Source organism: Mauremys mutica, chromosome 2 (genome assembly GCF_020497125.1).
Source record: "Mauremys mutica isolate MM-2020 ecotype Southern chromosome 2, ASM2049712v1, whole genome shotgun sequence".
NCBI classification, from domain to species: Eukaryota; Metazoa; Chordata; order Testudines; family Geoemydidae; genus Mauremys; species Mauremys mutica.
The window spans coordinates 58,831,429-58,847,466 of NC_059073.1; the positions used below are offsets into that span (position 1 = coordinate 58,831,429).

A 16,038-nucleotide genomic window follows, 5' to 3' on the forward strand; every position below is an offset into this window, starting at 1 on the left:
AAACAAATATACCATAAATTAAAACACTGAAACATTTTGAGTAGTGCAGATGTCGACTTGCTATAAAGATTTTGTAGGAGGAAACAATTTTCTATTTGTAAAGAACCAAATTAATTCCAGTAAGATACATTAATAGGTTTTTTTTTCTCATCCTTCATTTTTCCAGTTTGTTCTCTTAGCACAGGAGAGCCACACAGCTGACAGTACATTTTTGTCTCTCAAGTAAGAAGATATGGCACTTGGAGCCGATCCATTGAGGCTCAGTTTTTTTACATAAACATTTTTCAGAGTAAGATCACTCTTGAAATTGGAGTTAGATTTGTTTTACAGCAGTCATTGTATGATGCTGTTTTGCCAGATGACTATTCTCACCACATCACAATTTCAGTTCTAATTATTTGCAGGAAAATATATATTATTGGGGTACAAAATCATGCTTATAACTATTTTTTATTATTTCTGTGACTCTTTCCCTTTTCACTGTGACCACCTTGTGACTTTTTCAGAAAACTGCTCTACTCATTAGGCTATTAATAGGCCTTCACTCATGAAGATCTGCAGCCTGACCAAGTCCATCCGGTCAATCTCACCAAGCTATGAGAGACTTCATATAAACTGCGATTCGAAACTATACTTGTGATATATTGAAGCCAAACTTCAAAAGTATTTTAGTTTGTCAGTGGTTTTAGTTCCATTTGCCTTTACAAATAAGAGTGGTTAATTAGTTTTCTTCATCCAAGCTTGCTGAAAAATTTGCAAACTTTTTTGCTCTATCTGGGTATCCCTGCTTAAAGTTCTTGCTAGAAAGGTGCTAAAGTGACTCTCCTGATCAGTGTAGACAGGGCCTAGTCCTGCTTTTAACACATTTTATAAATGTATGGTATTTATTCTTTGAATGTAAAAGCTTATTTAAATAGATAATATACTGTAAGTGATATATTGATTATTTGATTATTTTTAGGTTTTTTTTCTATTGCAGAGGCGACCTCCAGATAATTCATTTTATGTAAGAACATGTAACAAAAATCCAAAGAAAACAAAATGGTGGTATCATGGTAAGTATTTAATTTGGAGTAGGAATTTCAGAAGACTGCTAGGCTGAGTGCAAAAATGTAACAATACAAAGTAGGATTTTAAGTAATTTTAAACACTTAAGCTTAGCGAATTTGGAACATAAAAACTTTTCCCAGGACACCAAATAAAATATTTTTGTAAAGGAATAAATTAATTTTAGTAGGAAAACTGATTAGGGTTTTAAATATGCAAACTTAAATGGATATTTGTAGACCAGATCAGGATGTAAAACAGAAATTTAAGAGTGGAAAAAATCAGTCAGAATAATTGGTTGATTGTAAGATCTTACATTGTGAATTTTTATGAGCAACAGATTTTGGAAATTGCTAATACAAATTAAAAGAAGCTGAAAGTAAGAGACGTGAAAAAGAAAAGATGTATGATTATTAGTGCTTCTAATATTGCTCGGGAACAAATCTTAGCTATAGCAATTCTAGATGAGTACTTAAAAGGTAAAGAGATTAGCAAAACCAGAACATAAGAATGGCCGTACTGGGTCAAACCAAAGGTCCATCTAGTCCAGTATCTTGTCTACTGACAGTGGACAATTCCAGGTGCCCCAGAGGGAGTGAACCTAACAGGTAATGATCAAGTGATCTCTCTTCTGCCATCCATCTCCACCCTCTGACAAACAGAGGCTAGGGACACCATTCCTTACCCATCCTGGCTAATAGCCATTAATGGACTTAACCTCCATGAATTTATCCATTTCTCTTTTAAACGCTGTTATAGTCCTAGCCTTCACAACCTCCTTAGGTAAGGAGTTCCACAGGTTGACTGTGTGCTGTGTGAAGAAGAACTTCCTTTTATTTGTTTTAAACCTGCTGCCTATTAATTTCATTTGGTGACCCCTAGTTCTTGTATTATGGAAATAAGTAAATAACTTTTCCTTATCTACTTTCTCCACATCACTCATGATTTTATGTACCTCTATCATATTCCCCCTTAGTCTCCTCTTTTCCAAGATGAAAAGTCCTAGCCTCTTTAATCTCTCCTCTTATGGGACCTCTCCAAACCCCTAATCATTTTAGTTGCCCTTCTCTGAACCTTTTCTATTGCCAGTATATCTTTTTTTGAGATGAGGAGACCACATTTGTACGCAGTATTCAAGATGTGGGCATACCATGGATTTATATAAGGGCAATAATATATTCTCTGTCTTATTCTCTATCCCCTTTTTAATGATTCCTAACATCCTGTTTGCTTTTTTGACCACCTCTGCACGCTGCGTGGACATCTTCAAAGAACTATCCACTATGACTCCAAGATCTTTTTCCTGAATAGTTGTAGCTAAATTAGCCCCCATCATATTGTATGTATAGTTGGGGTTATTTTTTCCAATGTGCATTACTTTACATTTATCCACATTAAATTTCATTTGCCATTTTGTTGCCTAATCACTTAGTTTTATGAGATCTTTTTGAAGTTCTTCACAGTCTGCTTTGGTCTTAACTATCTTGAGCAGTTTAGTGTCATCTGCAAACTTTGCCACCTCATTGTTTACCCCTTTCTCCAGATCATTTATGAATAAGTTGAATAGGATTGGTCCTAGGACTGATCCTTGGGGAACACCACTAGTTACCCCTCTCCATTCTGAGAATTTACCATTAATTCCTACCCTTTGTTCCCTGTCTTTTAACCAGTTCTCAATCCATGAAAGGACCTTCCCTTTTATCCCATGACAACTTAATTTATGTAAGAGCCTTTGGTGAGGGACCTTGTCAAAGGCTTTCTGGAAATCTAAGTACATTATATTCACTGGATCCCCCTTGTCCACATGTTTTTTGACCCCTTCAAAGAACTCTAATAGTTTAGTAAGACACAATTTCCCTTTAGAGAAACCATGTTGACTTTTGCCCAACAATTTATGTTCTTCTATGTGTCTGACAATTGTATTCATTACTATTGTTTCGTCTAATTTGCCCAGTACCGATGTTAGACTTACCGGTCTGTAATTGCTGGGATCACCCCTAGAGCCCTTTTTAAATATTGGCATTACATTAGCTGTCTTCCAGTCGTTGGGTACAGAAGCCGATTTAAAGGACAGGTTACAAACCCTAGTTAATAGTTCCACAACTTCACATTTGAGTTCTTTCAGAACTCTTGAGTGAATGCCATCTGGTCCCGGTGACTTGTTACTGTTAAGTTTATTAATTAATTCCAAAACCTCCTCTAGTGACACTTCAGTCTGTGACAGTTGCTCAGATTTGTCACCTACAAAAGCCGGCTCAGATTTGGGAATCTCCCTAACATCCTCAGCCGTGAAGACTGAAGCAAAGAATTTGTTTAGTTTCTCCGCAATGATGTTATTGTCTTTAAGCGCTCCTTTTCTATCTCCATCATCAAGGGGCCCCACTGGTTGTTTAGCAGGCTTCTGATGTACTTAAAAAAACATTTTGTTACTACCTTTTGAGTTTTTGGCTAGCCGTTCTTCAAACGCCTCTTTGGCTTTTCTTATTACATTTTTACATTTAATTTGGCAATGTTTATGCTCCTTTCTATTTACCTCACTAGGATTTGTCTTCCACTTTTTAAAGGAAGTCTTTTTATCTCTTACTGCTGCTTTTACATGGCTGTTAAGCCACGGTGGCTCTTGTTTAGTTTTTTAACTTGTTTCTTAATTTGGGGTATACATTTAAGTTGGGCCTCTATTATGGTGTCTTTAAAAAGCACCCATGCAGCTTGCAGGGATTTCACTTTAGTCACTGTACCTTTTAATTTCTGTTTAACTAACCCCCTCATTTTTCCATAATTCCCCTTTTTGAAATTAAATGCCACAGTGTTGGGCTGTTGAGATGTTCTTCCCACCACAGGGATGTTAAATGTTATATTATGGTCACTATTTCCAAGTGATCATTATTATTACCTCTTGGACCAGCTCCTGCGCTCCACTCAGGACTAAATCTAGAGTTGCCGCTCCCCTTGTGGGTTCCCATACCAGCTGCTCCAAGAAGCAGTCATTTAAAGTATCAAGAAATTGTGTCTGCATTTCGTCCTGAGGTGACATGTTCCCAGTCAATATGGGGATTATTGAAATCCCCCACTATTATTGAGTTCTTAATTTTGATAGCCTCTCTAATTTCCCTTAGCATTTCATCATCACTATCACTGTCCTGGTCAAGTGGTCAATAATAGATCTCTAATATTATATTCTTATTAGAGCATGAAATTTCTATCCATAGATATTCTGTGGAACATGTGGATTCACTTAAGATTTTTACTTCATTTGATTCTACATTTTCTTTCACATATAGTGGCACTCCCCCCTTGCACAACCTGTTCTGTCCTTCCGATATATTTGGTACCCCAGAATGATTGTGTCCCATTGATTGTCCTCTGTCCACCAGGTTTCTGTGATGCCTATTATATCAATATCTTCCTTTATCACAAGGCTCTCTAGTTCACCCATCTTATTATTTAGACTTCTAGCATTTGTGTATAAGCACTTTTTAAAAACTTGTCACTGTTTATTTGTCTGCCCTTTTCTGATGTGTCAGATTCTTTTTTATGTGAATGTTTATCTGATCTGGCCCTTACATTATCCTGTTCCATCGTCTGTTCCTGACTATAACCTAGAGAATCTCTATCAATAGACTCTCCTCTAAGAGAAGTCTGTCCAATCCACATGCTCCTCTGCAGCAGTTGGCTTTCCCCCATCTCCTAGTTTAAAAACTGCTCTACAACCTTTTTAATGTTTAGTGCCAGCAGTCTGGTTCCACTTTGGTTTAGGTGGAGCCCATCTCTCCTGTATAGGCTCCCCCATCCCAAAAGTTTCCCCAGTTCCTAGTGAATCTAAACTCCTCCTCTCTACACCATCACCTCATCCACGCATTGAGACTCTGAAGCTCTGCCTGCCTACCTGGCCCTGCGCGTGGAACTGGGAGCATTTCTGAGAATGCCACCGTAGAGGTCCTGGATTTCAGTCTCTTCCCTAGCAGCCTAAATTTGGCCTCCAGGACGTCTCTCCTACCCTTCCCTATGTCATTGGTACCTACGTGTACCACGACCACCGGCTCCTCCCCAGCACTACACATAAGTCTGTCCAGAATGCTGTAATTATTTTAATATGAAAACACTGATCTATTAAATACAATAGGTCGTGTTGGTAAAGTACATTTAATACTATGTTCTCTGAAATAAGTGTATATATAGGATATTTTAATTGAAGAATAAATATCTTGGATGATTGTCATTACTTGCTACAACTCAAAAAAAAAAAAAAAAAAAAAGGCATCCCGGAGCTGTTTTTCCCCTGACTTTCAGAATTAATGTGAGCTAAGCAGCTCTTAAAGAGTTCCCAAGATTCTTCAGGTTAAATACTCTTTTCTAATAGAATTTGATGTAGGGTATTACTCTGTTTCAATGAGAACTTAACAGTATCAACTGTCGATATATATTTAGGTAACTTTAATCTGTTTATCATTTGCATGTATATTACCTTATTTTCAATTTCAAAATTTGAGCCAAGAGTTAAAGGATAGCAAATCCTGTCATCCACAAGACTAATGTGATGTTTCAGGAACATTTCAATAATCACGTCCCCTTTCTTCTCTTGTAACATGTGTTGTGTTGATTTTTTTTTTCCTGGTCCTCAGTTCCTTAATTATAGTCAGTTTTTTCCCTCTGATTAATTCTGGAGAAATATATAATACTTTTTTTCTGAAGGATGTGAGCACTGAAGAATTATCCCTGAAACTAGGCGGGCAGACAATACCAAAAATGCAAAGTTTCAAGTGTGTGGGTTCCAGAATCTGGGGAAATGAAGGACAAAATTAGAGCTAAGATAATAAATGCCTGGCTCAAATGGAAAGCGATAAGTGATATAATATGTTACAGGATGAAACCAGTAAGATTGAAAGGGAAAGTTTATAAAACTTTCAGTTTTAATGTATGGCCCTGAGTGTTGGGCAACAAAGAAACATGAGTACATTTTTTGTTCCACGGAAATGTCAAGGTTGAGAGTGATGAGTGGTGTAGCCAAGAAAGAGCATGTGAGGAATGTGTGTGTTAAGAGACATGCTCAAGGGTAATGCCCATAAACAAAAAATGGAGTGCAGGCTCATATGGCTTGGTCATGTAAAGAGCCGTTCTGATAACTATATGGGTAAGGAACAGATGAAGACTGAATTAAAAAGATAAGAGGCCAACCCAAGAAGTAATGGAGGGATGAAAGTAAAGAAAGATGTTAGGATACGATATGAAAGAAAATATAGCATTTAACAGAGCAAGATGATTTGATGGGATTGACACAATATTTTTTTCTTAACAATTATTATCTTATTTCCTCTTGGTAGTCATCTTCCAAGAAGACTAGCTAAGAGTTTTCCTTTAATAGCTTTCATTTTGTGATGAGATCTGATCTAATTTTAATCTTAATCTATGTCAGAGAAGATGAGACTTCTTTAGGATTTAGGGCTGAAGTCTCTGCATGGTAGCAATCTCTAGGTGCTACTCCAGTTTTGCTATGAGTGAAAAACTGGAACTGAGAGTGAAAATCTAGATATAAAAATAAACATGGTTATATGATTCTGAAAGTTGATGACTAGCATTTATATAGTGGCTGAACTTCTATTTCCATTCAACTAGTTATCAAATGGCTCTTTACACAGCGGAAAATTCTCCAGCCATTCTTTTCTGATTGAAAGGCAGAAAAATAGACTAATTGCAGAACAAAACTGGGTAACAGATAAAACTAGAGTGAGATCAACTCAAACTTGGGAAGGTTACAGTCAGGAAAGGACAAGTCTGTTTAAAAAATGACTCATGCTGCTGAAATTGGAAAGTTTTCATATATATAACACCTAAATCAATTTTCACTTCCTTTCCTAGTTGCTAATTATCAAAGATGTGATGTTCTCCCCTTTGCTCACTTCTTTAAAAATAAGTGTCAGTTCTGGAGCAATACTGGACTATTAAATTTTAAATTTGTCTCAGAGCTTGTCTATCTGGTGAGTTAATGCATAGCAAGCCAGGGTGTGAATCTACATCACACTAACTTGCTGCGAACTATCTGGCAATGTGAAACCTGTTACTGACTACTAAATGTACTGTAGTGTGCTTTGAGGTATTCACGTTTCAAGAGAAGGTATTACTCCTGGGGGAAGTCTGTGCCACTGGGCATGTGCAGAATTCATGTCCCCTGCAGATTTCTTTGCAGAAAAAGATGGGGAAGCAAAGGGAAGCCACAAGAGCGGTCACGCACCCCTCACCAGCAGTGTGGGTGCGTCATTTCAGGCACCCAGAGCAGCTATCAGAGAGTTAAATCACCACAGGAGGGGAGTGGGGATGTCCCGGCTGGTGGCTCCTACCCTGCGCCAGGCTCAGCTGCTAGTCCTGGCTGGGCTGGGGGCAGGGGAAGATGGGACTTCCTCTTCCCCCTGCAAGGAGCGGCTGGGGCTGGGTCAGACCTACCCTCTGAAACTTCCCTGGTTGCAGGAAGTTACCCTCCTCCCCCGCTTTCTGCCCTCATTTTCAGCCACAGGAGGAAGGGTCACTGTACAGGGAGCTGCTCCCTTGTCCACCAAATCCCTGTGTGTCTGGACCCCCCTCACACCCAAACCCCCCTGCCAAGCCCCCCCTGCACTCAGAGCCCCCCACACTAGACTCAACCCCCACCAATCTCCACCACCCCTTGCATCCAGACCTCTGCCAAGCCCCTCCCCTGCACCCAGACCACCCCTACTGAGCCCCCCCCACTTGAACTGTCACCCCAACAAGCCCCACCACCATGTTGAGACCCCTGCATCCCCTCCCCCCTGAGCCCCAACCAGCTGCACCTGGACGGATATCCACTCCCCCGGCACCCAGACATCCCTGCTGAGCCTCCTCACACACAGACCCTCTTGCCGAGCCCCAACCCCCACACCCTGCTGAGTCCCAACGACCTTCATTTGGACCCCCTGCAGACTCCCATTCCCCCTGCACTCAGAACCCACCCCTGTACATCCAGATCCCCCCTCCGCCCCCCGACTGAGTTGCCCAGACTCAGGTTGCCCTACACTAAGTCCCTCCACACTTGGATCCTGCCAGGCTGAGCCTGCTTGCCCCACACCTGGGCAAGTGTGAGACTCTGTACCTCATTTACTATCTTGGTGCACCAGGCATGGAGGGGCAGGGCCCTGGGATGTTTCTGTTCAGGTACAGCCTCACCGCTGAGTCTGTGTCCCTCGGTGGGAGGTGAGGGGCTGCAGGATGATCTCCCATCTCTGTGCAGCCAGTGGCCTTTGCTCCCCACTGCTATGCTGGAGCCTGCACATTTATTTATTGATGAATAAAATATGCAGATTTTTGCAGAATTTTAGAATATCATGTACAGATTTTTTGGGGGGGGAGGGGGCACAGACTGTTTAATGTTTTGGTCCAGAATTCCCTCAGGAGTATCCTATATTGCCCTTACTATCCTCTCTTAATTAAATGTACTGTAGTTAAAATCCGCTGCTGCTGCTATATGACAATGGCACCAGCAGGGGGAGTTAGAAAGAGATTGTTTAAAATCTAATTCCTTTGATTGAAGATGTGCTGGATTGTGGGAAGTTGGGAAGCTTAGCTTGAGAGCTGATCTTCCTGCTTCTGCAGAAGAGCTGTCCTCAGCCTTATATGCGCTTAGGAAGTTGTTGTGATCTGCCCTTTTCAAAGCAAGAGGAAGCAGTCAGTCCCATTTTCCCATCTCCCTGTTGCAGAGGAACAAGCATTTTCCCCTTCTCCAAGAAGTACATGGCTACCTCGATATAACGCGACCCCATATATCACGAATTTGGATATAACGCGGTAAAGCAGTGCTCCGGGGGGGGGGGGGCTGCGCACCCTGGTGGATCAAAGCAAATTCAATATAACACAGTTTCACCTGTAATGCGGTAAGATTTTTTTGTCTCCCAAGGACAGCGTTATATCGAGGTAGAGGTGTAGTTGATATTCCAATCATAGCCACGCAAGTAGGAGCCTTTATAGTGACATAGGCATATGGTTGTTCTCAGATCTGCCCTCACCCCATCTGATTGTGACTCTTTGGGGATTTTGTCTCAGATTCCAAATAAACAGTGTCACTTAAGGTGTTTGATGTGTGTTCCTGAGCCTCCCCTACCTAGGCAGGAGATAGATTCCTGTGGAAGCAGTATGGTGTTTGTCCCCAACCAGTGTTGCTGATTGCTGCTGCTTTTCCTGACACCCCTCCAGGACTATCTGTAGATGGTTCAGATACTCGCTCTTTACCTCTAATGCACCTTATTCGATTTGTAAATGAAGAGTTTTAGTTCTTCACCCTCCTTCTGTTGCCATGAAGTCGTCTTTTTCATGTACTGTTATCAAAGACAGAGTATCTTGCAGTCAGGATGGAGTGGGAGAGTATATTTAATTTAAAATATACACTTTTTTTAAAATTTAGAGTACAGAAATATTGATAAGGTCAACACTCATTTTTTTAATTTAGCCTTAAACAGTTTCATGTAGCCTTTATTATGTACATTTTAAGACAATACTGTTCTCACCTCTGAACTAGATGTACATGCAAGAAAAGTAAATGGCCAAATTATCTCTCCTGAGGACAGTAAGACTCTTTTCAGGTCTCTGGTATGTTTTCCTCCTGTTTTCTCCACTCTTTTGTTGTTAATCACGTATCTTGTATCCCTTGTTTGATAACATTGTGCAGACTCAGTTTACCAAGTTACCACATCTGTGTACCTATATAATTAAAATATTCTCATGCATAAATCACAATAACTAACCTGAACTAATACATTTTTGCTTATCCTGCTAAAACTTACTTTTATCTGTCTACTTCTATCTAATCTCTGCTCTCACCCCCTCTGGCTCTATCCAGTTCTTACCTTACAATAGTGGTTATTCTTCTTACTGATCTTTTTTTTATGGCCTTGAGATTTTACTTGTTAGCTTGTCTTGTTGCAGGGACCACACCTGTAGCCCTCTTGTCACTCTGCTTCATCTTGCTATTTGCATAGACCAAAGGTTTCACAAATAAGACACAAAAACCAAGTGTCATGGTTTACACAACCTTGAAGCAGTTTCAGCTGAGTTCTGAAATGCTGCATCAATAGAAACACATTCAAAAAGCCAAAATTCCTTTATATATTCTTATTATAATACTACATTTATAACATTAATTTCTCTAACATTAATTGACATGTATACTTGAGTAAAACAATTCATTACACAGTTATCTAAAAAACGTGAATAACTCCACTGTAAAATGAGATTTGGAAGAGATTTTAAAAGGCAGAAGTTTTTCAGGTGTAAGTATCTGCTGTAGCATTGGGACTGGAGGTGGGGGGGAGCCTGACAAATTTGCTTTGGAGTATGAATGAGGTTTTTCCCCCAGTGTCCTTTAGGGTATGTCTACACTGCAGTAAAACATCTATGACTGGTCCATGTCAGTTCACTTGGGCTTGCAGGACTATAAAACTGCAATGTAGGCATGTGGGCTCAAGCTGGAGTTTGGGCTCTGGGACCATCCCATCTTGCTGAGCCCTGTGAGCCCAAGTCAGGTGACATGGGCCAGCCACAACTGTTTTATTGACATGTGGACACATCCTCTGAGAGACAGATCCATCCTTAAGCTTAATTTATTCAACTGTCTATAACTGAGACCATTTTTGTGGACATATTGAAAATCTTCAAATGACTTGGAATATTGGGAAACAAAACAAATCTGAAAGTTAGTGTATTTCCATTAATATTGTGTTTTACTAGGGAACTGTGTGGGAGCAATTACATACATTGAATTGACGAAAAAAAATTCTATGAAATACTTTAGGTTTACAATGTCAACTTATTACAGTTTGCCTTCTATTATACCGACTACAGTTTTTGTGGTTGTTCCTGAGACACTCTTATCTGTGGCAGAGAATAGCAATCTTCTCCCCTTCTATTGAAGTTGATGCTTACCACCTTCTCACACTACTGCATGTAATTTTGTAATATATCTTGCCAATATTGGTCAGGAAGCCACTTCTTGAGTAATCCAGCTTGTCAAATAACCTCTTTCAAATAAATGGTGAAAAATCTTGTGTAGTTTGAACTCAGTTGTAGGTGACAGTGTGGTTTGCACAAAATGTGGCCTCCCTGGTATTTTTTCTTCTGTTTGAAAAGTCTGTATTTATTAGTCATCAAAAGCTCAAAGCATGAAAACTAAGATGCATAGTGTGTAAAGTGAAGGGGCAAAATGCTGAGAGAAAACAGATTTTTAATTTCAGGTTTACAGTGGATCTTTAAATACTGAATACAAAATATTTAATATGAAAAATAACTCTTTAGTAATGAGATTAGTATATACCACATTAATAAATCATAATTTTGATAAACACGTTTTTCCTAAATTTACTGTGCAGCACTGGGCAAAGTTTCATAGTTTTTTATCTTGCTTTGTAATCTGTATTCAATTTCCTTAAAACAGCAGTGTTCAGACATTTGTTGTACTTTCACCTACGTGGTAACGTATATGCTAGGAGTTGCTTCTGCATCTGTACCTCTCAGAAAATTGGGATTTGAATGTATATTTGTTTTCCATAAATCTTTTTTTGTTTTAAAGATGACACCTGTTGATGCCACCATTTTGTGATCCTCCTAGCAGAAGATTGTCCTACTGAGAAAATGAGCACTTTGATCATTCAGTCTTTGAACTTTAACCTTTGACTGGAAGTGACCTATAGACAATGAAGACTACTTCCTTTGACTGCATTTTTACTAGTGTGCATTCTGGGCGCATGTTGATCGCTGGTTCAGTCCATGCAACTGACATGCTTTAGTCATACAGTATTAATGCAGGTGTCTGGAAATGTCAGAAAAATTCCATTTATTTTTATTTTTAAGCTTTTGGCAGAATTCCAGGTCTTCATGTATTGTGCAATAACAGTTGAACTCGTTGGCGGTTTTATGGCATCCACTGCCGGCAATGGATGTTATACCAGGAAGTTTTGATCCTGCTGCAAAAAAAATTGATTGGCTGGCAGGGTTTATGGAATGTTTCAGATATATTGGGATTATAAGCAAGGGATCCAACATTACTTTGAAACCATCCCATTCTTTTATATTTGGATTCTGTGCACTGTGATCACAAAACTAGCAGCATAATTAACATGCTTAGCTAAAGGACTGTAATAAGATCATTACATATTTATTAAATTGTTTATCTGCTGTCAAATTGTTTTGACATGGAAGGTTTTCAAGTGACATTGGGAGATAGGTACATTATCCCTATGGTGAAATAAAAATACCTTTTTTGTATGGTAGTTACTCTTATCTCTAATACAAAGATATGAGTAATAATTGGGTATGAGTGGCTTAATCAAGACTTATTTTGGAGATATAAGAAGATGGCAGCGATATAATTAAATTTGCTGCAGTCCACAATTGGGCCTGTAATTTGTACATTAGAACTTTTTTCCATGTAGATTGCACACTGTTAATTCCTGCTAGCCATCAGCATGAGCCCTACTGCCTACACAATTTCATTTATTTATGTGTTTGAAAACAATCCATATAACGTTTGTTTGCTATTTTTGTTGTGTTGTATGTCATGTTTGAATGTTACAAAACAATATTTTGATTGAAAAGCTTTGTCAGAAGATATTTTCTTGTAAATTATTTCTTTACCTTGTAAGCATCATCTTGTCTTTTAATCCTGTACTATAAAGAAAGAAATACATTTTTGACAGAGGCTTAATGTTTTGACACAAAAGTGTGGACCTTTTTATTTAAGTTTAGACAAAAGTATATTTTCTTAACTTGCTTGTCCTACAGGCATAATTTTTTTCCAGCTTTTCTTCACAAAAATTTAATTACAGCTAGATTAACTTTTTTCTACAGAGAAATAATTGTTGAAAAATAGGTAATTGTTCTCACCACTGTGTAATTTTATGATACTACAAGTAGGCTGTCTTTTTAGGAAGCACTGATGTCTTTTATATACTTACTACCTTTACACATATGCAACATTTCTATAACAATGCTGTTTTTACTGTTGCCTTATTGTTGACTCCTTTTAAAAAAAAAAAGTAGTCAATAAACAAATGTCTAAATCAAATAACTATTTACTTTATTTTTAAAATAAGAACTAGAAACAGCTAAACTTAAAAGAACAAAAATTGGCTGAAAATATTGAAATATTTTTTTACTGCTGTATAATTGACAAATTGTATAGCCTTGTACATACTTCTGATGTTATCTAATGTTTAAAACATAAATTTAAAAAAGTGTAAATGCTGAACTCAGGGTGGGTAGAACTCAAATAGATCAGCTTTGTACAGCCATTGAATTATGGATATTATCAGTAAAGTAGGGCTATTATACTATCTTTTCTGTTATATTAGAAACCCTTTTTGGCCTTTAAAACTCAACAGTAAAAAGTAGTTGTGAATATAAACTTGGTGTATATATCCTTTCACAATGAACTTTTTTTTTAAAAGGGGGGGGGGGAAATCTGTCAGTTTTTGTTGAGCCAAAAATCACTTTGAGAATTGAAACAGCTGTGCTCCTAATTATAACTAACTTGTATTTAGCATGAATTTGCAGATGTAAGTTAATCATAACAATCCAGTTAATATCTGCAAACTGTTACTATGCATGAGCAGTAACTTTTTATGAATATTTAATCTAGTTCTTATTAGCATACCTGCTCTGTATTACTGATTGACTTGATTGATATATCTTTCAGAATTCCATGTATTTCTCTTCATACAGCTGGTTCACATAAATCATGTCAAATATTCACTTGCTAATCCACAGTAAAGAAACAGTACTATGACACAGCTTAATGCCTCTGAAAGAATTGTTATAGTGCATCATGTCAAAGATTGATGTAATTGTTTTCATACTGTGGATTGTGATAATACAATATAATGGTTTGAAGAAGCTTTATAATGTACTGTATCTTATCAAAGATACATGCTGTAGTGTTTAGCATTATACCTTGATTCACCTCTCAGCACCATTGTATGGATTAACATAGAGATGAATAAGTAAATAATCAAATAGCTGGCCTCATTTATGCTGCTGTTTTTAAAACAAAAGAAAACATGAAAACCGTGTTAAAGTAACATGGATATTCTTATTTAAAACCAAAAAAGCAAGGTATATTAGAAGAGGAAGCATAACAAGTTAACTGTCTTGGATTCTACGTTCTGTTGCTATTTGGTAGATGAAATTCACCCAGTGGAGAGGACCAGCACAAAGCCTGTGTGCCACATAAGTCCTGAAAATAGTGAAGTTACTCTGATAGTGCTGGCCTGTCTCAAAATCGGGTTTACAGTGGATGTAAGTGGTGTTGGCCTTCCCCAGGGGTGAATTTTACCCTGTGCGTTGAACTCTGTCAGTGGGAGTTCCTCATATGAAGTGGCAACAGAATTTGCTCCAAACTACCTTGCTTTGCTTTTACATCAATATTCAGATTGTTATACATTTGTTTTGTGTTTAGTGTGTTTATACCATAACACAATAAATACTTATTTTTAAAATAGATCAGTGCCCTTGAATGGAAATAAATGTGACCCCTACATGATGAAGTACAGAAGCATTTCCCGTACTTTCTTTAGATGTCTGACACAGAGCTGTCAGAGTGATTGCAAAATGATGCAATGGAAATCGAGATGTTTCTGTAACACTGATGTGCTTAACTTTTTCCTCCTCAAGTATATATTGCAAAGGCCTAAGGAAATACTTTCTTTACATTTGAGTACTTTAACATGGAAGGGGAGAATATCCACTAGATTATGCTGCTGCTTTGGGGCTATTTTTTAGTTTGCGTAGATATTTATATACACTTATGTCATGGTTTTGGTTCCTTTTGGCAAGCACTTTAAATACTGAATGGGGAGAAGGAATATTATAGACTCATTTTTGTTTACTTTGTGAGGAGAGATTTTACTTCAGAGTACATTTTTGGATTGTTCTGGAGACCTATTTCATTACATCAGTAAATTTGTTCATAATTTTGTGTGGTTCCTACTTCATAAAGGCATAAAAACTCATCTTCCACTTCAGAGGAAAAGGGAAAACTCTTGGTATCCAAAAACTAATTCTGTGAAAAGTAAGGTCTTTTAAATATTTGTGATTGGTGACAACAAATATTATTTTAGATATTTTTGGTGTTTACCAACTTTCTTTTCTTAAAATCTAGCACAACATAGTTAAAATTTGAGATGAGTGCACATTAAAGTGACCTTTACGGTCAGTTCTAAAATAGAAACCAAATGGCAGCTGAACTCCCTTTTCCTACAACTCATTTTTGTAAGGATCAAAAGTTAATTAAACTGAGCAATGGGAGGAGAAGAGAGATTGACTTTGGTTTGTATGTATGTACACTTAGTTGTTGATGTGTAATCATTTGGCAGCCCAATGTTTCCACAGTTCCTACAATGGGAATTTTAAGGGAACGGAATTTTGGATATCTTTATAAAATTGGAAGAGATTGAAGGTATTATGTGCTTTAAACTCTCAAAATAAATAATTCATTGTCACTAATTTAAAAATGTTTGGCTACTGCTATATTTTAATTTTGATTTTTTTAATAGCAGTACTGTATATTCTGTGCTCTTACATATTTTTCTTCATTTTATTTTTCTTACCGTTATGCTCCTCTATTCTGTATTCTAAAGGATATTCATCAGATTATTGGGCATTCTTAGTTTAATTTTCCATGGTAGATTAAACATCTTTGGAGCTTTTTATGTTGTATTCCTTTTTTAAAATAAACTTGTAGTGCAAGATCATTTTTTAAAACATTGTATTTTGAAAATAAACATTGTGAAAGTTGCTCCCTTTGTTAGTGAAGGCAAAAATTGTTAAAGCTAGTGGATCATTTTCCTATTAAATCTGGAAGAGTGGATCATTTTCCTTTTTGTTAAACATCTGGAAGAATGAGTATCTACATGCTAAAAATGAGATTGTACAGCCCTGTTGTCCTTCCAGCACTATTATACACCTCAAATGTGGCAGAGGGTGAAAGTACACAAAAGG

The 16,038-nt window shown here is 37.7% G+C and overlaps 1 protein-coding gene across 5 annotated transcripts in view; it reads left to right on the forward strand.

Annotated features, from left to right (window-relative positions):
• UBE2W (ubiquitin conjugating enzyme E2 W) overlaps positions 1–15,786 on the forward strand; it is a 37,016-nt gene extending 21,230 nt beyond the window's left edge. For 2 of the 5 annotated variants that reach the window (XM_045006823.1, XM_045006820.1), the window contains exons 5-6: positions 962–1,055; positions 9,569–11,286. In XM_045006823.1, the coding sequence (XP_044862758.1) occupies positions 962–1,055; positions 9,569–9,705 (231 nt within the window). In that variant the 3' untranslated portion in view covers positions 9,706–11,286. Of the gene's footprint in view, positions 1–961; positions 1,056–9,568; positions 11,287–11,614 lie in introns of those variants that run through there. The other 3 variants (XM_045006821.1, XM_045006824.1, XM_045006825.1) reach the window with 3 other exon arrangements.
• Positions 15,787–16,038: the final 252 nt, after the last annotated feature.